This window comes from Micropterus dolomieu, linkage group LG07, assembly GCF_021292245.1.
Source record: "Micropterus dolomieu isolate WLL.071019.BEF.003 ecotype Adirondacks linkage group LG07, ASM2129224v1, whole genome shotgun sequence".
In the NCBI taxonomy this organism is placed as follows: domain Eukaryota; kingdom Metazoa; phylum Chordata; class Actinopteri; order Centrarchiformes; family Centrarchidae; genus Micropterus; species Micropterus dolomieu.
The window spans coordinates 5,547,027-5,570,459 of record NC_060156.1 but is presented as its reverse complement, the minus strand read 5'-3'; the positions used below and the strand labels follow the sequence as shown (position 1 = coordinate 5,570,459).

At 40.8% G+C, this 23,433-nt stretch overlaps 1 protein-coding gene across 2 annotated transcripts in view; it reads left to right on the top strand.

Annotated features, from left to right (window-relative positions):
- The window catches only part of pard3bb (par-3 family cell polarity regulator beta b), a 232,692-nt gene that overhangs the window by 202,749 nt on the left and 6,510 nt on the right, over positions 1–23,433 (top strand). For both annotated transcript variants that reach the window (XM_046054894.1, XM_046054895.1), the window contains exon 23: positions 4,337–4,413. In XM_046054894.1, coding sequence (XP_045910850.1) covers positions 4,337–4,413 — 77 coding nt within the window. The remainder of the gene's footprint in view (positions 1–4,336; positions 4,414–23,433) is intronic.

The window sequence follows — 23,433 nt, the reverse complement described above, 5'->3', positions numbered from 1 at the left end:
TGGACATGGAGAGGATGAGGAAGAGGGGGTGGGGGGGGGGTGAAGAGATGATTGAGTGATGAAGGAGAGCACAAACACAATTGAAGAGAGAAATGCCAGAAAGAGAGACACTTCACATTTGGGCTAAGTAGTCTTATTGAAGCAGTATGCCTCTACCAAATACTCCACGTCGATCTAAATCCCTTTGAAATCCTTGAAACGGCTCGAGTGAAAAGGATGGGACGTTTCAGCTTTTGTGTGTGTGTGTGTGTGTGTGTGTGTGTGTGTCAGTGCTGAAATGATGGGGTGGTGTGTGTTTTATGGGTAAATTGAAGGGTCTGTTGAAAGGAGAGCGATGAGCTCTTCTTACAGTGTGTGTGCCTGCGGAAGTGTGTGTTTGGAAGTGTGTGTCACTTTCCCTGTGTGTGTGTGTGTGTGTGTGTGTGTGTGTGTGCGCTCCCTCTCCCTTCAGTATCAGTCTCTTCTGCTTGATTTCCGTGCTCTACTCTCCTCTGCTCGCTATGCCGTGAAATGGTTTTTCACTAGACCATTACCCCAACCAGCGCGCTACACTACTGCCACAGCCATTTGTGTGAGCGAGAGGGAGTGTGTTTAAATGTGTGTGTTTGTGTGTGCGCCTGGAGAGAGAGAGATGGGTGTTTGTTTGGCTGCGTGCGTGAGTATGTGTACAGTAGCTGCACTTGAAAGAGAAAGTCTCTGCATGTCTTCTTTATGTGTGGTGAAGATGGATTGTGTGCACATGTTGTTGCGTGTAACTGTGCGTGTGGTGGGGGGGGGGGGGACAAAGCCGGTGTGTACAGTATGTCCGACGCAAGCTTAGCTGTCATAGTGTTTTCCCTTCACTATACTCCTGTGACAGTTGTGAATGCTGACAGACAACTATCTAACATCATATCTGTCTGTCTCTCTCTCACGCACACACTCTTGCACAAATAGCTACATACAGGCTAATACAGGCAATATTGTCCTGGTTACAAACAAATCAGGGGATCTTTCAGCTGCGGCTGAGTAGTATTTGGGGATTGTCAATTTATAGAGAGCCTAAGTCTCTCCCCTGCCGGTGGACCTCTATGTGACCTTACTTCGGAAAGAATATGCACGGTAGACAGTGATCCCGTTTGAATTGCACTCTGAATTGAATCTCTATTTTTCAGTAGAGCCTTATGCATTTTGTTACCTTTACAAAAAATCTTTTTCAAAGAATGTACATAAAATGTAGCTGGATTAACTTTGTCGTTGTATTTGAACGCATTTTTCTGGTGTTCATCTGTCTAACAAAACGGTAGTTTTACATAAATTCATTATTTGTCTGAGGTGCTTATTGCTTTCTGCTTTGTGTGCTGCGCATCCCTTCATGTGAATCAAAAACTGTCCAGTTCTTGTATTTATTACAAACAGATTTTGCTGCTTCGATAAGCAGAACGGTATTAAAGCTGTATCACACACACACAGACAAAGAGGTATACACACAATTAAATGTTACTTAAAAAGCAGAAAGTGTTCTTCATGAACAAGCTAATTTGTAGTGAATAAACTTCAAGTATGTGCCATTCTTCCAACACCCTCACTACATACAAATGTGTTTGTGTGTGGTCAGAAATTTGTTTGGTTTCTATACACTTCCTGACTTCATATACACACATCCACACTCATTACACACTCATCTGTTTGTGTTTACTCAGTCTGTGGCATCACACAGTAATCTGCCCTTAATCCATGTGTATGGAAACACACAAAGACATGCACACTTGAGCAGAAGAGCACCAAGCCACATACTTACTCTGTCTGTCTGAACTAGGGCACCTTTTAGGCTCGGGGTCTGCAGCCTTTTTTATCACAAAGCTAGCAATATTTTTCTTTGTTGCCAACAAATCCCATGAAAAGACCAAAACCAACAGTAAATTGATCCTACTAACAAGTATTGCCTGTGCAGCCAAAGCTCGAAATATCTTATTCCCTCTGTGACGTAGACCTCCATTGTTGTCCAAAACAGATTGAAAACACATAAATGAGCCACAGCGCTTGCACTGGGGACACTGGCACTGTAGTTTATTTTAAATCAATGCCAGATGCCGCCACTATAAAATCTCACTAGTGCATTAAATGTATATTAATCCGTAGCCAAAAATATTCCCCAACAAATTCCCCATTTGCTCCTATTTGAATAATGCTTGCTAAAAAGTACTGTGCTGAGCTGTTTCACAAAATTCCTGAGCCTTCAAAAAAAATGAAACCATACATTTGTGACCTGTTTTTTAAGACATATGTCTTCATAGGAACCAATGGGCTTTGCCTGAGAGCCACGGTAAGAAAGTACTAAAAGGCAGACTATGTTGGTTTTGGTCTTTTCATGAGCTTTGTTGATAATAAGAAAAATATAGAAAAACAGCCAGCCTCGTCTATTGATGACAGTTCTATCAAATTTTATTGTCTTTCAGCGGCTTTCCTTCCTCCATCTCTCTGACACCTGCCTCCCTCTTTCATTTATTTTCTCTTGTCTCCTCCGTTCATGCCTCTTTGTTTTTTCTTCACCCCCTTAACTCATCTCTCTCAACTCTCAGTCTCCTCTGGATGTTGCAGTCCCCCCCCCCCCCATCTTTCACCCCTCTCACTGTCTCTCATTCTCTCTTTTAACATCTTGTTTAAATCTTCTCTTTCATGTCCCTTTCACCTCCCCACTGTCGTCCCCGTCTTCACCCCATTCATTCCCTTGTTTTATAATTCACCTCTCATCCCTTTTTCCCCTTCCTGCCTCTCCTCAATGGCTTCATAATATCCCCACTCCCCCTCTATATCTCTCTCACCCGCTCTCTCTAACCCATTTACTTCTCATTCACTCTAGCTCTCTTTCCTCCTTTCTTCTCCATCGAATGCCTTTTCATTCTTTCGCTCCACCACTCTATTCCCTCCTAATATCCTACTGTCTCTCTACCTGAGATATTGAAGCTATAAAGACAGGTGTTGAAAAGAAAGCAGGACCACCAAATCTATTTTATATGCCTCCTGGCATCATTCCCTGGAATGCAAAGAGAGGAGGAGAGGCAGAGAGAGAAGAAAAGGTTGTGGTCTGTAATAATTTTCAGCACCCTTTGTGTTGAAAATATTAGCTTGAGTTGAGGAGAGAACAAGAACCTTGTTTTCTATAAAACCTTCAACCTTTTGTCTTCACCACTTGGGACACACACACACACATACTTCACCCTCTTTACATTAGGTTCTTTTGATTTTAATGGCACTCTTTCCACCACTATGTGGGAAAATGGTATACACACTCTACTTTTACAGGACATTATTGATCCAAAATGTGCAGATGACATACAGTAATGTCCTGTCGAAGGTACAACAGTGTACTTGAAGAAATAGTCATGTGTTATGCAGTTGTATCCGCTGGAAATATCTATTATCAACAAAAACACCATTTTAATGTGGCAAAGGTGTGATAGACTACATTTGATGGACTATTTTCAGAGACTCAGCATTACACAGAGCCTGCAGGGACTATGTCATGCTGCATACTGCATAAGTATAATTTTTATTGTTGGAGTTCAGCATGTATGCAAAGTCACAACACCCAATCACCTGAATCATATCTCACTCTCTCACCCCACGTTAGGTTAAAATGAGTCTCATTTACAATATTCAGTGTGTGTGTCTGTGTGCGTGTGTGTTAATGGAGCTTGTTGACGTGTAGGGTTTAGTCGGCTTCTTTAAGGAGCGCCGCAGCAGCTGGAATCTCTCTACTGAAAAGGCCGGGGTAATCTCTTAGAGAGCGACTGTGTGTGTGTGTGTGTGTGTGTGAAAGAGAGGAACGGGAATAAGTGAAAGAAGAGTAAACAAGATGTGAGGGTGAGAGACTGAACCAGTGAGATGAAGAGTAAGAGAGGAAGTAGGAAAGATTGAACTGTCAGCAGCTTGACTTAATCTTTTTTTTTCCTCAAGATGGAGATGAGACCTGACTCTGTTTGTGTGTGTGTGTGTGTGTGTGTGTGTGTGTGTGTGTGTATGAGCGAGACGACTCCATCCTGTTTTGAAGTAACCTAATCTTGGATGGAGACCATGTCCGCCCCCTAAAAAAAAACCCTTCAGAAGACCGAAACTCTATCTCTTAATCCCTAATAACTAGCCTTTGTCAATCCTAAATTACCCCTGTATCACAAAAACACACACTCGCAGACACACATGCAAGAAAAGCAAGGGGCTGATGGGTGCGCACTGCACTTGCTTACTCTGTTTTACTGTTTATTAGTACAGGCTAGTTGCTGCACGGAGCAACTTTACTTGAATATTTCAAACCTTTCAAACACCCACAAACTAAACAATTGTCTCTCTTTACTAGATGCCAGGCAGAGGTGCAGATCATCGGCTGGCACCACGTTACGAAGAAGTGGAACGTCAGTATGCCTCCTTACCAAGGTACTGCTTCTTCTCACTCACCTTTATGAGGAGGTCCACAAAGTAAATGTTTTACAGCACGTATCACTGTTCTGCTCTATTCTCTTCTCGTCTCTTCTTTTCTCTTTGAAGCCTCTAATTACATCTGTGTAGTCTGCAAGTCTTTCTGAGCGTCTCTGAAGGCCTCAGTCTCAGCCAGGAACTCACCTTATCCCCTCCCTGGGGAACACACACAAGGTTGAAAACTGACCCCTGACTCCCTAGAGCTGCTCCCCCACAAAAACTTACTTTGGCTTATGCACAATCAGTACTTTTTCAAAGCTGTCATGAGTGGATTCTCTGGTGTTTTTATTTTTAACCTCTGACTTCAAATCTCATCTTTCACACAGTGCTGTCTGGATGGTGTACTGAACTAGAAAGCGAGCAAATATTAAAATATTTTTTTTTTGTTAACAGTGTTTGGATGGCTTTAGAAAAAAATTGCAACTGAATTTCAAGAACGCCACTCTACCAGAAATCTCATATACATGAGTACAAGATAAGGAACTCGTGATGGTTTGCACAGCTTGTTTTATGCTTTTCAAATCAGCAACATGAGCTGAGCTCACTAAGACACATCTCATTTTCAGTGGCTCCTCACTGAATTGCATGTTGTTAGTGCACGTGTTTGCATCCTTCACAGGACAGCTTTTACAGGATTTTGAAGTTATAGATGGCAACAATTAAACTTCTTGGTGGGAATATAACAATAACACCGAACCTTCTTATTTACATCATGTCATTTCAGAGATTTAAGAGATAAAGATTGTTTGGTCAATGTTGAGCAAATTGTCAAAATAACTTGCAAGGTGCACTTTATGCTGCGTATATCATATCACCATTGATTGAGCTGTTGTTTTTAATTTTGTTTTATTTTTATTTTCACATACACTATAGATGAGTGTTTTTGAGTCAGACAGGAGGCAGGTGACTAGAGGACACAGGAGAGACAGTTCTGGTCAGACTTGACAGTCAAGCAGGGAACTGAACCACTCCAGTATCTATGCGTTAGCCTAATGCCCGGTACATTTAGTCATTTTCCTCCATGGACAGCATGAAATATCACCAACATTAGCCAACAAAAGAACAATAACAGCTCCCCCGAGTATCCTAGAGTATACTAATCAATTATTAAAGGATTCTTTCCATTTATTTCTCATGATGTGTTTTCTGATGTAATCAGATAAATATTCAGGTCCAGAACGGCCGTAGTCGGAGCATGTATGAAACCACAGCTGTTCCCTAACCATTTACACGTGATAGTCTCAACGTGATGCACAGTTGAAGACATACTATATTCTCCAACCATCACCAGTCACTCTTTCAGCATCTCATTTTTCATTTGCAACCTTTCCACTCTCAGAGGCCTCAACGTTAATTATCTTCTCTTTCTGCACTCTTTCACTATCTTCACATCTCATTTTTTCTTTTCCTGTATATTTCTCACTTCCCTCTCGTCTCCTCCACAGTCCCTTATTTTCTTATTTTTTCCCATCATTGTCCAAAGATGAATAGTACTGTGGTAATGTACTTAAGTAAAGCCCTTTAACATGGCTGATACCACCGTACTGTGAACTCTTACTGCATCTAAATAAAACGTATTAAGTGAAAATAGAAGTGTAAGGTTTAAAACAGTGAAAACTCAGAGTAGTTGTTACTAGCTTCTTCTCACCTCATTTTATTTTGCTTCTAAGAACCAACACCTCAGCAGACTAACAAGCCAACAACAAATGTTTGTTTGTGTGTGTGTGTGTGAGAGAGAGAGAGCGAGAGGAAGTCAGTGAGTGGAATGACATACAGAAGTTTAGGACGTTAGAAAGTTTATAGCCAGGTTCCCACCCCTGTTAAAATAGTGAGGGATGGCTATTTCACACCTCTTTTGAGTGTGTGTGTGTGTGTGTGTGTGCACGTGTATGTGTGCGCATGAGAGAGAGAGTGTCTGTGTGTGGGTGATGACTTTGGCAGATGGGAGCGAGAACAGTGATGATAGTTTTGAGGTCTGGCTGTGGTATCTGAAAAGCCTTGGGAAATTGGACACACACACACACTCACATACAGTACACCCTGTCTCTGTTTCCACTTTCAGACATGCACTGTAATCCGAAAACGCGGTGCCAATTTTACATGTACGCCTCGTGTTTGAAAATGACCCTCCGAGTCACTTTTCCGTAAAAGTCACTGACAATCTGCCTGCTTACGCCCTGGTAACAGTTCTGAAACATTTTCTACACAGCTGAAGTGAACATGGGGTGTTTTTTTTTTTTCAAGTAATACTTTAAATACCTCTGATTTCTAAAGCAGCAGATTTGAAACTGAAGATAGACTTTTTACACGAACTAAACTCTTTTCATAAAAATGGCTGGATAATGGGCTGACCTCTAGAGAACTGCTTTCCCCCGGTGCACGAGATAAACAGCCTTATCGATACCTGTATGTAAAGCCATGTGTTGCATAATGTGGTGGCTGAAACCAAATACTATGTGAACATTGCACTTCTGTGTATAACAGCCTCTCATATTTGAAGTGAGTCAAGGTTTCCACAATGAACACACCGATCTGAAGGCCAAAAAGCCGTTACTAAATAGGTAGATTAATCCAGAAATATTTCCCTTCTCACAGATTTTATGTCTGACAGAATCTAATCTCTTTCTGTCTTTATTTTCTTTCTCCCTACGCTCTGCATCTCTTTCTATACTGCCTCCCCAGCTGTCAATTAACTCAAGAGATATTTCAGCATGTAGAGAGTCAGAGAAAGAGCTCGTGTTTGGAAACCACATCCAGGCTGACCTTATCAAAACATATTATTTTGCCACTGGCTCAGAAATAGCTTGCAGGTTGTGTGTATCTAGTCTCTGCATGCCTGTATACCGGCATGCATGTGTGGGAGGGGTTTGTGTATGTGCTTATATGTGAGTGTGTGTTTATATTAGTCAAAGTGAGTCCAGAAATAACTGTAGGGTTGCATAGCCAGGTACAGTATGTTTGACTCAAAGTCAGTTAACTGGAGCACTGGGTAAGTTGTGTGTGCGCGTGTGCGTGTGGCTCTAAAATTAAAACATGACCCAGCAGTGGATGATGTTTCCCTGCCTAAAGCACAAACACTACCTAACAAACTGTCAGCAAATGTCACTGCATGAAATAGAGCAGTCTGTTGAGGGCGCGTATTATATTTTGCTGCTCCATAAAACTATTCTGTGTTTTGGTAATTATTCAGGAAAAGATACACGTGCACTTGCAAGTCATTTATGGCCAGAGTAATTTGATTTTTAAGCGTCACATCCATTATATGACACAAGCTTTTAGCTGTTATAGATGCTGAAACAGAATCAATGTGTATGTAAAATAGTCTGACAGAAAAAATGAAGTTTGATGTTAACTGATGGTAAATTTTACTGCATGTGTTATTTATTCCAGCATTTTCCTTGAGGTAGTTTCAGTCCATGAGCAAGTTGTAACCCACTGGAACACTCAGTGCTTCACTTGCTCATACATTCAGTACTATAACCTGTGCTCTAAATTCAGAAAGTAGCATTCTTAACACTTTTACAGCATTTTTCTTCTTCTTAAGAGCTGAGAGATGTAGGTTTTCATGGGAAAGGAACATTGAGAACATCAACAACAGAAAAGGAAAGAGGGGAGGACACAAAAGCGCATGTCCTTTCACTTCAAACCCCCCAAGGTCCCCTCTCACTACCATTTTCTTGAAATTACCTCTCCATCCTCTTCACCCCCCATCCTCCATGTCCAACCTTCTGTCTATATTTCACCATTTTCCTATACTTCTCCCCCTACATCTCACTTTCTCTCTGGTGGTATTATACTGAAACAAAGGACCCCTGTTGAGAGCATGTGTCCCTGTACCACAGTCACAGCCTGCTAATGGTTTGATAATAAAGAGGTAAATTTTAATCATGTAATTACAAAATTAATATCCACTCAATAGCTAGGTAATAACAATAGGTATATCTGGGAAACATTAAACTAAAATTTATTGAACAGGGTCCAAAAACAAAGAGAGATAATGGGGAAACAAATTTAAAGATTGCAGCAAGCAAAACTATTTAGTAATATTATAGTAATATTTTGGAAACAGTATGTTAACCCTCTAACAATAAAATGGTTATATCAGTGTAATAATACAAAATGCTAAGCTAATTGTTTCAAATTAATTTCATGGTAAAGGAGTATCCTGGAAGCACTTTCTGTGTAATAACCATGAGTCAGGGCTGTAAAATGCTGAACTACCTGTTTTTATTTAATTTCATGGTAATATTCTTTACTTGCACTATGTTGTGTGACGTATCTGTTTTAAGATGTGTTTACTTCCTGTCAACTCTACGATAACATTACCTTTGCCGCCAACCGTAGTGATCACCTTACAGTGATTTACTTTTCAGTTAGCTTTCAACTAGGGATGGCTCCATACCACTTTTTCATATCCGATACCGATACCAGTTCCTGGGCTTTGGATAGTGGCCGATACAGAGTATGATCTGATACCTGGGTAAAATTAATAAGCTGTGCAGAGTTTCCCACACATAGATTTTACTTGGACCTGGCTACACGGGTGTATTTGGCGACGCATTTTAGCATTTTGCAGAGAAAGACAGAAAGAGACGCTACCTCTTACGTTACAAGACGCGAACATTGGGGTTCTGTGGGGAAACACTGCTGTGTTCCTCACTGTGTAGAAGAGCCTGGGAGTCATTCATCATGTGTAAGGCAACATTATGCAAGATTAGGTGCTGATCATACTGTAATTCACCGCTGTCATGAAACGGGACAGCTGCACACGTGCATTTGTTATGATTACTCTGCATCAAAAAGTAGCAAGTCGGGACGTTTGCTAACACAGCCAAACATCAAGCAAGTGCGACAACACAAGGCAAAGCAAAATTACTGATTAGTCTGTCTGTGTACAAAGAAAGGAAAATGTTGTTTGAAACATGGGTGGCCAACAAAGATAGACAGCAACCAACACAGGAGCACTTAAAATGACATTTCCGACGTCCGAGTGTGTTATCTAACGTTAGTAATGTTACATTTGCTAACATCAACTCAAGATTTATAGCTAGCGGCTAAACCTCCGTCTGTGAAACCTATTTGGCTCGACACAGGCAAACATCAAGCAAGCGCAACACAAGACACAGCAAGCCAGCTAATAAGTTATTACTTACCAGTCCAACAGGAAGAAGGCCAGCTCGCCATCTGTCCTGCGTCCTTTTAGCTTTCTGCTCACGGCAACAAGTAAAAGCCAGTCTGATAGTTACTCTCGTCTGGTCGCTTGCTCCGTCTGCCATGATATCCTTACTGTCAATAACAAGCGAGCTATTATACTTTTCGCTTCTTAACATAGCTTGCTTGATTCCAAAAATGCTACTTTAGCTCTCCTAGTAAAATGTTCCAGTCTACCTACACACTGTTGTTGCATTTGTAGTATGTGCATAATTGAAGTGAACAGATCGGCCCATAGATCAGCCCATTGTCAGCGAAAACCGATCCAGCTATTTGAGTCACCAGTGGACCGATATCCCATATCGGATCGGTGCCATCAACTATATAATATGGTAATTATTTTCAACTTCCAAGCATTTTCATGTGACTTTGAAGGTGTTTCACTGATTGTGAAACATCAACCCTTTATTGGTGTTTGTATGTGGCCCTTATTACGCTGTTATATGAATAGCCTCATATTACCCAGAGATACTCATTGTTAATACAAAGCTATTACTTGGTTATTACTTTGGTAATCACGTGGTAATCCTTAATTATTTTCTTCTTCATAATCACTCCATTACACAACTTTTATCATGAATTACTAAAGATTTTGAATTTACATTTGTGTGCTTGAAGAGCAGGCATATAATAAAGCTGCATGTTTTCATTTTATGCAATAGTTAAGGTTGCCGAGAGACAGAGAAAGAGAGAGAGGTGTATGTCCTTCAGCAAACATTCCTGGCTGGAATCAAACCTGAAAAGTTGCCAGTTAAATGGTATATGTCTTAGACCACTTACCGAGTTTGTGTTTATGTTTGAGCATAAATGAATGCATGAATCGGTTTGAAACAACTTCAGTGATTTGTATGCATACATGCGTATTATGTGTATGAGTGTATATGCACCTGTGTGTGTGTGTGTGCGTGAGCGAGTGAGTTTCGGTCATTCTGAGGTCGGTTGATGGCTATCAGAGTGTGTGTATCATCAGCATTAGCAGGTTGCGCCCCTACCATGTGTGCACCATTACTGCCCCATTTACACATTTTCTCTCTCTCTCTCTCTCTCTCTCTCTCTCCCTACTAGTAGACTTGCCTGTTGACTCCTGTATTATTATTCATATAAAAAAAGACAAAACTAAGGAAAAACTAAATATAGTCACAAATTGACAGACACACCAGACTCATCTCTACTGTTAACAATTTTAGATTGTGACCGGAATATTGACCCAAATGATATCACCATTATCATCATTGTCATCATATCATCATCAAGAAATAAATAAAAAAACCTTTATAACCTTGAAATTGGAAGGCATTACCTACCATAATGACAAATAATGACGATTGGTTTGCATGGGAGTGCTATACTCTAATAATCCATAAACTAAAGCTGTGTTTTATTCTATTTGGTGGCACTGCTTTCTTCCATTAGCCCATATTTCTGTTGATGACCGAGGCAGTCAGTCCTATGCATGTGAGTTTCAGTGCAAGTAGGACTGTACTAAGTCAACTTTGATTAAAAACATAATTTTGCTCTCCAAGGATTTCTGTTGATAACAGCGATCAGTTATTGGAAACGTAGCCTTGACCCAATTGGATTAGCCAAACACCCTTTCCCATTTGTCCTTGTTATTACTTTTATTAGATTAAAAGAACCGATCATAATAGCTGTTCAGGTTTCTGGGAAGGCTGTCACTTCCTCATTATAATGATAATTTGATGATTAGTCATTAGAAAGCAGATGTTGTATTCTGTGCCTTGCTCTCTGTCTCTGTGTCTCTCTTTTAGTTGCGTTTCTTAATTTATTTCCCTGCCATTGCTCTTTGCATATTTCCCTCTTTCAGCCCCTCCTCTTCTAATTCTCATTCTCTCTGAACTTGGGGTGAAAAGGACATTGTTGAATTGCTGAGGAGGGAAATGAAATGGGAATGTCTCTCGCTTCTCTTTCTGTCCCTCAATCTCTCTTGAGAAGACCTCCCAATCAGGCCTGAGAGTTTCCCAGACCACTTTACAACTGCTGCACAATCCACCCCATTGTCCAGTTGGTTTTCTGTGCGTCTCTGGACTCATCGAGACTCTGCCTGTTTGTTAGTCATATAGAAAGACCCTGCTTCTCATAGACCCCCCTCCCCGAACACTTTTTTTCTCTGGACTGTCTTGTGCTTCTAGTGTTTCTGATGTGTTCACCGGTTGCCACTTTAAAGAATTCTCAGAGGTTACAGCTTTGATCTTGATCATGGACTCTAAAACGTTGGGTTTACAACCCATAATGTGTTGCAGAACCAGTAGGTCCCCGCATGACAAGAGAGTATGATGTGCTTTCATATGTCTGGACCCCAGGGTGAGGGAGGAAATCTCTCTTTCAGGGCGCAGCCAGTGAATGTTCAACAGGTTTTTTTGGATATGCTGGAGTTGAACTGGTGATAAGTGATACCGTGCCCATGTGGAGTGAAGTAGCTTTGCTGCGCACGTACACATTTTACATCGTGGCAGAATAACACACCCAGGTGAAGCTTATCCTCACTCTGTACTCATTTGAAGGTTTGTACACATCTTCATTGCCTGTTTTGAATTGGTCTTTTTTAAGGGCTGACTGTGGTCTGCATATATTTTACGGCAGTTAACTAATCACCCACAATTTGGGAAATGCATCAAGGAATGTTACATTATTATTTATGTCTGTCTGAAGAACAAGAAGATGGACTGAGCTTCAGACTTTTCAACAGTTGCAGCTGTGAAATGGTAACATCTGGCAGCAGCCTAATGACCATCTGCCGTCCCAGTGCTGCTACATACTTCTTTTCTTCACCCAGAAATACTCAAAAGTTGGATAGTTAAATGATAATTAAATGTGTTTCTGCATGCACTTAATGTTCTTTATCCCGATTACATAAGCTATGAAAGGCAACGTGATGAGTGTGTGCAAAAATTTAGCTCGTATCAAATTCATCGCTACCAAATGGAATGCACCATAAATTGTTAAGATGATTTATGAATGTGTTGAAACAGGAAGCAGCTCATATTACTGCAACAGGCAGGAGTTTGACATTACAATTGAACAGTGAGGCTGTGGCATGTTAGGGAATGGATGTACACATTTACCTTCAGCTCCATGGTCCTACATTCACCGCTCAAGTTGCAAATATACTTTCTTTCAGTGAAACAGCAATTTAACCCATTTCATTCATTGCAGAGCCGCAATAAGTTAAGCAGTTGTTTGTGCACAGGTGTGTGTGCCTTTCCTAAGTTCCTGTAAATCCATAACCATACCTGTGCGTGTCCATGTTTTGTTTGTTTTTTTACAAATTCCCATCTCCTTGTTAGTATTTTAGAAGTCCTCTTCATGTACCAAATTAGTCGCTATTTAGGGATCGTAACTTTGTCAGCAATTTGTATCCTGTGGTCATGCACACAGAAAAATGTCCCCAGCTTGAAACTATTACATCTTGCTGAGGGGGAACTTTATTGGCTCAAGATGTGAAACACGGGGGGGTATTTGAACGGGATATGATATTATCTGTAATGGATTTCATAATGTTTAAGGAAGTCAACCACTATACTGCCTATAAGTGGATATATATGATACTGCCATAACTTAATGTCATCTTTAGTTTGAATAGCTATAACCGATGGACAAGGCCCATTCACATGCTTACAATTCACTGCCAATATGAACAATCTGTCTTTTTTCTGGTTTAGAGCATTCAAATATCTAAAAGTAGACATGGCTGGCAACTTGGGTTGCACCATTTGATGTTACAGTTTTCTAGAGTTTAATTTCCTATAATATTAGAGCTTATGAACATATGTAGTTTGTAGAGGTGTGATATTAAAATGTGGCAATATTTCTCTTTGAGGTGAAAAGCTGTCTCCCAATATTAGCATATCGGAGTGTAAGGGTGAACTCAACATAGAGCATGCCCCCACCACTTTAAAATTATTTGTGTGGCAGCATTTTGGTTACCTGGTAAAAACGGTGAACGACAACTGACAAGATACGAACAATGTGTAAGCAACATTTAATGGCTTTCAGTCAACTATTTTTCCAGTCACACATTTCATCATTGAAGATTTCTTAAAAGTAGCGTTAAAACATTGTCTCGTTCTTGTGGACCCAGTATCATGTACCGTCTTGTGAGTGCATCGTCACACCCCTAGTAGTTTGTAGAGGTACATTTCAGAACAGTCAAAAGTGATTATTTCCTAATAATTTCAACATTGACGTAATTATACCATATTTTGTAGCGCTGCTCAGACATTTAGATTTTCTTCATTCTTGTGAGTTTTTCATAATTCGTAATATTGAAATATGAAATTGTCCCTTTTTCTTTTCTTATTAAGATCTGTACACACAGTTTAAATTTTATAACTGCTATATGTGCCACCTTATAAATGAATTGCTTTCCTTTATGAAATTATTCAAATAAGAAAATAATTATTCAAAGAAATGGCAAGATTATCTCATTTCTTCACACCTGTATTTAAGACAGTAGACACATTTCCTTTCCCTTGGTTTGTATGTTCTTTGGCTGCTCACACAATAATAGGGCTCCTATTTGTAACAAACCTGTTTGTCTAAGGGTTAATATAGTTGATTACATGTCATAGGGCTTCAAGATGCTTTTTGTGCACAGGCAAGGTGAGAGAGTGAATGCAGTGGAAGATGAGTTGCAATGACATGAACAATGGTTTTGAAGGGCATTCAGCCCCGTGACCTAGTAGCACAGAACGTGTCTCTTAGTTTCTTCATCTGTCGGCTCATATCTCATTTGATCAGACATGTTGATCAGAATGTATTTTTTGAGGAGCTGCCTGCACTAAATTGTCGGTCTCTGCGATTTGTTGGCTGTTGCTTCATCGCTCAGTTTCCAAATGGCAGGGCCGTATTATGATGGGATGTGAAACGCCACTCTAAATCCCCATTGTTCTGCCCTCTCTGTGTTTCCGAGGCAACAGTCTCCTACCATCTGGAAGGCCCTCATCCCTCAGTTACTCTCACTTCCCTCTGATGGGTTTCTCCCCTGTCCTTCTCCCATGTCATTTTCTTTTTCTTTCAGTACTGTTTCTCCTTTTATTCTCTGACATTTTTATTTATTTTTGAGCTCTAATTTGATTCTCTCTCCTCCTGTTTCTCCTTCTCAATGTGGCTTTTCTCATACTTCACTTTAAGTACTTACCATACTCTTTCATTTAGTCTCCACGATCCTCTTTTTATCCATTTCATCTCATTCCATGCTACACTTCAGCTGTTTTCTTTAAAATAAGTACTTTGTATTATGCACCTTCACACATTCACAGTCACACACATCCATACCCTGATACACACATGGCATCTTTTCAAATGTGTATACACACACCTTTACATACACAGGGGAATGTAATCATGTTAGTTTCCTGGGCTGGTCAGTTTGTAATTCACGATATCCAGGTGGATTAATCACACTTGACAGAACTTTATTGACAAAGACAGATAGGAGCCCCTAAAAGGTGTTTAGTTTCATTCAAACGTGAACTGTATGAACAAGCTGTATGTGTGTGTGTGTGTGTGTGTGTTTGTGTGTGTTCCTCTAAAGTAGGGCCCATTATTCTCAGCAGATGCTGACCTTCAGCATGCCAGTTCTCTGGAGGGCAGCACTTGTTTCTCTGCCTTTTTTCTTCTTCTCTTCTTCTCCACCACCACCCCCATTACTTTCCTTTGCTGTCCCTCCCTTATCATTTTCTGCTTCTTTCATGTTTTTCTTCTCCACTTCACAACACATCCATCTGGTATGTTCAGTCTCTTACTTCTTAAGTCTTATTTGTCATTCCTTTTTTCTTCAGGTCTCAAACCTAAACCACCGCTTTTTTAATTCTTAATTTTTCTCCACCTTATTGTCTTCTCCTTGTTTCCCACCTCAACTTTTTTCCCTATTCATAGTTTCACATGCACGGTGACCTGGAGGGCAAAACAACAGACCAACATAGCGGCTCACACTGCGACTCCCCGGCAGAGACGCCGCAAAAGCAGTCAAATTTTATTTGGATCACCTTTCAACTTCAGAAAAACAAAGATGTAAACACAAACTGCAAGTGTTCCATCCATATACAGCATCCGCTGCCGCATTTCTACCGTTAAAAACCGCCAGGTCCCTGCCACCGCTCGACTGCGGTAATGTTTACGTTTATCTTGTGGGGAATCCCTCACCTAACACAGCCCAGGCTTGTCTCCTCCTCGATAAGAGCATCTGAAAGCACAACAGCCATCCAGCATTTTGGCAAACGCAAAAGTGACAAACTCAAAGTAACAGTGTATCACTTGCTTCCTGGTTGGCAGGCAGCGGAAAATAACCTATTTTTTTGCCCTCCAAGGGAGCGTTTTCCTTGGAATGTGACTTCACATGAAATCTACGAATTGTCTTCTTTTTACATGAATCTTTTTTGTCACTTCTTCTGAGCGTAATGGCTTCCCTAGCTATAGCTGATTTTTGAACAGCCTTCTTTTTCCAGCCTGTATCTCCTTATTTAGAGACAGTCCAGGTCTCTCACTCTCTCCATTTCTTCTCCTTATCCTTGTCTCCCCCCCTCTGGCTCACACTTCTATGTCTTCTGTTTATGCTAACTTCTTATCCTCTTTAGATTCATCTGCCTTCTCTCCGTCCTTTGCTCTTTGGTCGTTTCAAGGAATACAGATGAAGAATGTATTCTTTAGTGGTCTGCTCTTTGCCTGGAAACTCCTTTTTGGCCTGTCGTTGTAACACAGGTTTGCCCAATGAGGGATTGCATCTTCATTCTAAAGTGAGTTAGGTCAAAAATCCCCAGTGAAATAGTGTCTGATCTTTATATTTTGCATGCTCTTAACCCCCCCGTTCAAACTGTCTAACCAACAACAAAATTTGACTCAGATGTGCTTGGTATTCAGGTTTGTATTTCAGCTGCCCTCCTGTTGACGTAGGTCACTACACCACAGCAACTCATTCAAAGTGAGGTGTGACAAGCTAAGAATTTCTACTCATCATTTACTTTTCATTTCATTTCTATTCACAGCCATTACTATTTAACCGCTACATAATTTGAATCAAAATATTAACAGTTGTTTTATAATAGGCGAGGGTGGCGATGGTGCAATGGATAGGGACTATGTCTTTGATGTGAGAGACCCGGGTTCAATCCCCGACTGTGACCCATCCACCATTGTGTCCCTGAGCAAGACACTTAACCCCAGTTGCTCCAGAGGCGTGTGACCTCTGACATGTATAGCAATTGTAAGTCGCTTTGGATAAAAGCGTCAGCTAAATGCAGAAAGCTTTCCTGTCAAAGAAATGGTTTGTCCACACTATACTACATTGGTCCACAATGGACTGGAAAATGTAAGCTGTAAACTTAAGCATGCCTTAACTCAACATGCCATAACTAGCTTACTACCTACAATAGAAACCTAGCAGTATTTCCAAAGGCAACAGGCACATCATTAGCTGACCAGAAAAATACCTGTTTAGGACTGGAAAATGAACTGCGTCAGAGCCAAAGTGCCACTGTAGAGTTCAGAGTTCACATTAACAATAGCAGCTCTGTTCTGTTCCTTGATTGGTTTGGGGATGTTTACACTTCAGCAACTCCAGTCAAACTTGCCAAACTTGCCAAACTCATCACTTAGTCCTCATCCTTAAATTGTTTTTTATGTTAAAGTAAAGCACCGTGTTAAAATACAAACAGTAACAGTAAACATAGGTCTCACCACTGTGTTGATCCAGGTATGTTTTTCTGTAATAAGCCTCCAATCCAAGGGTTATAATAGAACAAATAACCCTCACATTCCTTATTTATATAAGGCTTTAACCTTGTTATAAAACTCGGGCTAACTAGCTCAACACTGTAATACACGGACAACGCTGTCAGTGTCCCACTAACCCGATCACGTACGCAGCCATCATGTGCGTAAGACCCTTTTGCAGGCTGTTTGTTTTAAAACAAATCAGTTGGAATCATTTAAAATATCAGAGTTTTCAACCAACACACATTTTAGCGGAAACATTAGCCTTTGCTAGCTAGCTACAGCTGCTTTTGTTTACTTCTGGGTAAAATCACCCTGACGAACCAAAATATTGTATCTTTAAACCCAATGTCCATGAACAACAAAAGTAAGGTTTGCTTCTCCTACAGTCGCAGGGCTTTCAATGGTCCAGTCCTCAACCAAATGGTTGTTAACTTTACCAAATGGTATTGAGGGTTTGAATGTTATGTCTATGTATTTGGTATGCCCCCTAATCCTGGCTGATAATACCCTTCCGTAGCCTTTGACCCCATCTTCTAAGTGTTTGGTGGGAACTGATGGAGTATCATGTGACTTCAGGGGGTCAGGAGTTGAGGGAGGTTTAGGGGTCTAATACACACACACACAAACAAGCACCGACACAAACCACATTGACAGCTGAATCAACAGAATACCATCTCTGACATACACACACATACACTCAGACACACAGTATGTAACCACTTAACCATAAGTAGGAAAACAGCTTAGTGTCTTATTGGGCTTCACCTAATAAAACTGAAAAACCTCTCTCTGCTGCTTCAGGCGTCACTGTTAATGGCTCAGCTCTGCTCGGTTTGGAGTTTGTTTTTTCACTACTCACAGCTAATACAGTTCCACATGCCGTAAACTGTACCTGTGCAGTGTGCTCACACAGCAGCTTTGTGTGGTTTGACTTAAACAAAGACAACTGCCAATCATGCTGAGAGCCTTTGCTGTCTGCTTGATGCCTGATAATCTTGGTGATATATGACGGCATGTTCATTTTTTGCACGTGTTGTTCTGTGCCGCCTGTATTGTGCATGGTACACATGGTGTTCTCATGTAGGCACATTGTAGTAAACATAGGAGTAAGGAACAATACATGACATAAACTTCATAATTACACCTCAGAATCCCCCTAAGGATCAGATAATGTAATTTGATTACAAAACTCTTTGCAGGATGAATGCGCATATTCATAAGCAACACCTCATTTCCTTGAAACTCATTTCATGTTTTAAAAATCTAATTTATAGAGTCCATAATTATACCACATATGTGGGGGGAAAAATCCAACTTTTCATGTTTAATATGTAATGTTATTACAGAAGGAAATTAGACAACTCAAGGGCACCATTTTATGTATTTTAACCTTTTTTTTTTCTTTTTTAGTTTTATTTCATTCTGTGATCAACCGTGCTTTAACATTTTCTGAATACCAGGTGATTTTGAGGATGATTTGCTTTCACAAATCAATTTCATAGATATCTTGGGTCTAAAATGTGCAGTATGCTGATGTACTAAATGCAGTGGAATTTACTGAGCAGTTCAAAATCAATATTAAAAGTAATTTGCGGGAAAAAAGGAACAAAAGATGTGATGCAGGCATCATTTTCATTCTGGTACCATCTTTCCTCTCTTATACCTACTCTTCCTTGGATAGAAGAGAAAATATTTCTCCGACGTTCATTATTTCTCACTTAAGCTTTTATTGCCTCATTGGTTGGACTGTGATGCCTCTGTGATTAAAGCTCCATAATGAAGTATCACATTAGGAGGTTGGAACTAAGTTTAACTTAGTTAAACTCCAGGGACATTATATCACAGCAGCTCCATTTTCACTACGGCTCAACAAATGACATTACGACAGCAGTTGTGGAACAATTTGAGCTATTAATCTGTTTTATTACCAGACTGTCAAAATATTGTGACTCTCATTGACAAAGAACTGTTGAATGCAATTTGAATATATGAAGTACGTTCCCAACCTCAAACCCAAAATCAGTTTTAAATGGATATCAACGCAAGGAGAAGACTCAGCTCTATAAAGACTCATAAAGAAATAACTAAATTAAAGCTGCAGTAGTTTATCTCCTCTTCTTCCCCTCGTTCCTCTTTCACTCACTTTAAATATCACTCTTTATCCCTCCCTCTTCTCTTCCTCACCTTCTATAACCCTCCCCCTCTCATCTGAAACTCTTCTCCTCATATTTGAGGCGGTGTTGCTTGTGTTTATGCTTTAGTGTGTGGTTTGATTGAGACAATCCATCTGCCAAGCGGCTGTCATTGGCTCTCAGGAGTTTTTTAATGTGTTGTGTCACAATGCTGCATCTTGTCTCTCTTGTGTGTGTGTGTGTGTGTGTGTGTGTTTCCACTAGTATAACAGCTGTTTCCAGCCCTTTTCGAAAGAGTAAGTGAAAGTGTGTGTGTTTATGAGAGAGAGGGCCAGGTGCAGAGGACATATAACAACTCCTTGTTTCTTTAGAAATCCATCAGAAATCTCATACCATACATAAATACCAGGGAATTACAAAGGCTCACATTACTCTCAATTACTGTCGAATCTTTCCTTTCAAATATCTAACCTATGTCCTCTGGTATACATAATTAACAATATTTAAGAAGTCAACCCCTAAACAGGTATTACACAGTTGAATTTCACTTCAAACTGAGTCTTCGGCGGCTTTTCTGTTTTTGTCTTCAATTCTTTCGTTTTGCTTTTCATTACTCTTTCAATTACTTTAAACTAGATTCCATGCGCATGAGCCAGGAAGCAGTTCTCATTCATTACATCTGTTTATCTCTTTCCATCTTCTCTGTCTCTCTTTCACACACACCCATACACTCACAGAGACCACCAGCCTCCTCATTTGGTCTTAACTCCTCTCCAGCTGTGTGCCAATTTGCCTCCTCCAGAGAGAGTACGTGGTGTTTGGGAGGGGGTGATTAGGAGCTCGCACTAAATTTAAGCTAAGGTTTGCAGTGTGTGTGTGTGTGTCTGCGTGCATGCCAGTAATGGGTTCCATCCATTACCCCATAATCCCCAGCTGCTGTGCAGTGCTGACTGGGTTCCTGGAGGGAGGATTCCAAACTTGCCACCGGATTTACAGTGAATTCCCTAAAGATTCCCACTGGATTTCCACTTAATTCCCAATATGGCAACTCTCAGAAACTGTAACTAACAATTATTCTCAGTATCAATGAGTCTGGAGCCAATCCCAGCTGACATCAGGCAAAAGGCGGAGTACACCCTGGACAGGTCGCCAGTCCATCGCAGGGCCACACATATACAAACAACCACTCACATTCTCACTCACACCTAAGGGCAATTTAGATATACAAATAAACCTAGCCTGCTTGTTTTTGGACGGTGGGAGGAAGCCAGAGCACCCGGAGAGAACCCACACAGACACGGGGAGAACACAGAAAGCCATGGAACGACCTAGGCTGGAACCCACAACCTTCTAACCGCTGCACCACCGTGCAGAGTCTAAAATATGTCCTATTTAAATAATGCAAAAGTGCATAAAAGCAAGTTCAAAAATAGGCTGCAATTATTTTCTTTCACCCACTTAATCAACTAATTGTTTCAGTACAGTTTGTGGATTCTACTCTTGCTTTCTTTAAACGTTTAAAACCATAGGCCGTATTAAACATGGACTTAGCGTCCATGACGTGGCTAATAGATTTCAGAGGCTGAATGTGTGCAGCTCCCAGAGGCTCCCGCTGTTGCCATCTTGGCAGTGCCTGAATCTGGCTAACCCGAAAATGGGCAAAGAGGTGGAGCTGAGGTGGGCCGAATGAAGCCCAGTTCCTGAACGATCTCGCGGCTAGCCACCAGTGAGGACACCAACCTGTCACTCAAAGCGAACTTTAAGCCTTAATGTAATTTAAACAGGTGAGCTATATAAAAATTCACACATTCCCCGTATAGTTGTCATGAAGGGGGAAATTAAATGAAGAGACCAAACCCGTTTTTTATACCAGTTGTTAACATGTAAAGTCAGGCATTTTATTATGGGCTCTTAATTACTTAAACAATTTACAAATGGTGTCTTTTTTCTTAGTGCCTATTGCTCCGTTATTCTGTCTTCCTCACCTTTTTACCTCTCTTCTTATCCTTGTTTTTCATCTGCATCTCTCCCTCATACATCCCTCTACGCTCCTCCCCTCCTTCCTTTCCATCTTATCTCTCTTTACCTCTCTGTCCCGCCCCCGTCACCTCTCCACAGCTCTTATCTCTGCCTTGGTGACATTATCAGAACCAAGGGCCAAATGCTGAGTGACAGATTGACTGACTTATATGGGCACAGGTATACAGGCTCAAAGATAGATAGATAGCAAGCCATGCAAATTAGCTGGTAGGCAGACTTGTAGTCATAAAAAGAGAGAGAGAGAGCGAGAGAGGCAGACAGGCGCATGGACAGACAGGGCAGCTGGCACGCCGACATGTTGGTAGGCTTTCCACCAGAAGAGAAGCAGACAAAACGGCTGCGGCTATCAAGAATTGAAACATTTGAGACATGTAGCTTTAGAGTGTACCCAGAGTGACTTCCAATAAGTGTAGCAGAAATAGTGTGTGGGTGTGTGTGTGTGTGTGTGTGTGTGTGTGTGTGTGTGTGTGTGTGTGTGTGTGTCACGGCGGATATGGAGCCAGGAGGGGCAGAAGCAGACATCCCAAACATGATGGGCATGTAGTTACTTAGACACTTTCCACTGCTGACCACCCAAATTGACACACACAGCCGTCGGCATGGAGACCACCAGCACTCTGTGTGTCTGTGTGTGTGTGTGCACTCTGTGGATGAGGATTTATGTGCAAATTTGTGATTCAGTCTGTCTGTCTCCGTGGTTGTGTGCACATTAACATGATCTCCAGGCAACAGGTCAACTCTGTGATTGGTTGGAAGCTGTGGAGCCCCACCCACTCACCGATGCATATCAATGATAAGTGTCATTGTGACTCTCTGAAGTCTGCTCTGAACACATTTTAGCACAACTACATGCTTCAGTAAACATTATTTGGGAAGTGTATTAATCCAAAATGTGAGTCAATATAAACTGAATCAAAATAGTGCTGGGTCTTTAAACATATGACAACATTTATGTACATGCACAAATAAGCATGCATATGAATACAAAAACTTTAAGGCATAAGATTAAAGCAAAATTGAAAGAAAGGAAAGGGAAAATGAGGCAGATGAGTAGATCAAGGACACAAATGTAAACCGATAAAAAGAGACGGAAAGACAGGGATAAAATGGAATACCTCATAATATTAGCTATGTGGACGACACGTTTGTGTACTTGCTTTCCACTGGGCACAAGACATCAAAATCTATTAGCAGGACTAGACTGGATTACCTCAGCTATGTGTGTGTGTGTCTGTGTGTGTGTGTGTGCATGCGTGCATGTTAACTGAGCCCTAGCTTACTGTCACATGTCACTTATACTCTGTTGTTATGTGATCTTTGGCTGGGATGGGCTATTGGCTGCGTGTGTGCCTCGCCCTCTCTTTCTCTGTGGTCCAAAACACATCGTATTCAGCAGGTTTTCATGAATATTTTCACCATTTAGTTAACATATTTACCAGAGGAACTGGCAATAAGAGCAGCATTAGAATTTGCTGATATGTTCTTGTCAAAAGATAGAGAAAAATAAAAACAAAGTGCCCCTAGCTTTCTTTCCTCTGACCACACAGTAGAAGTTGTACAGAACAGTGAACGGATTTTGCACCTAACCATCATGTGATTTATTGAATGAAATAACATTGGTGGGGGAAAAAGGGAGCTTGGTACTGCTAACAAAAAGGTGGTAAAAAATTTTTCAGCCACGGGTACTTTTTCTGTGACAACAAGCCATTGGCTGCGTCTGCGACATCGTTGATTGATTAAGGGAGTGAATGGACCTGTACTGCCATACAACTGTTTTTTGCAGTGCGAAATAAAACTATTCTTTTCGTGGATAGAGAAACTCACCTGTTAAATATCTTAAAACTTAATTTGTTTCCAAATT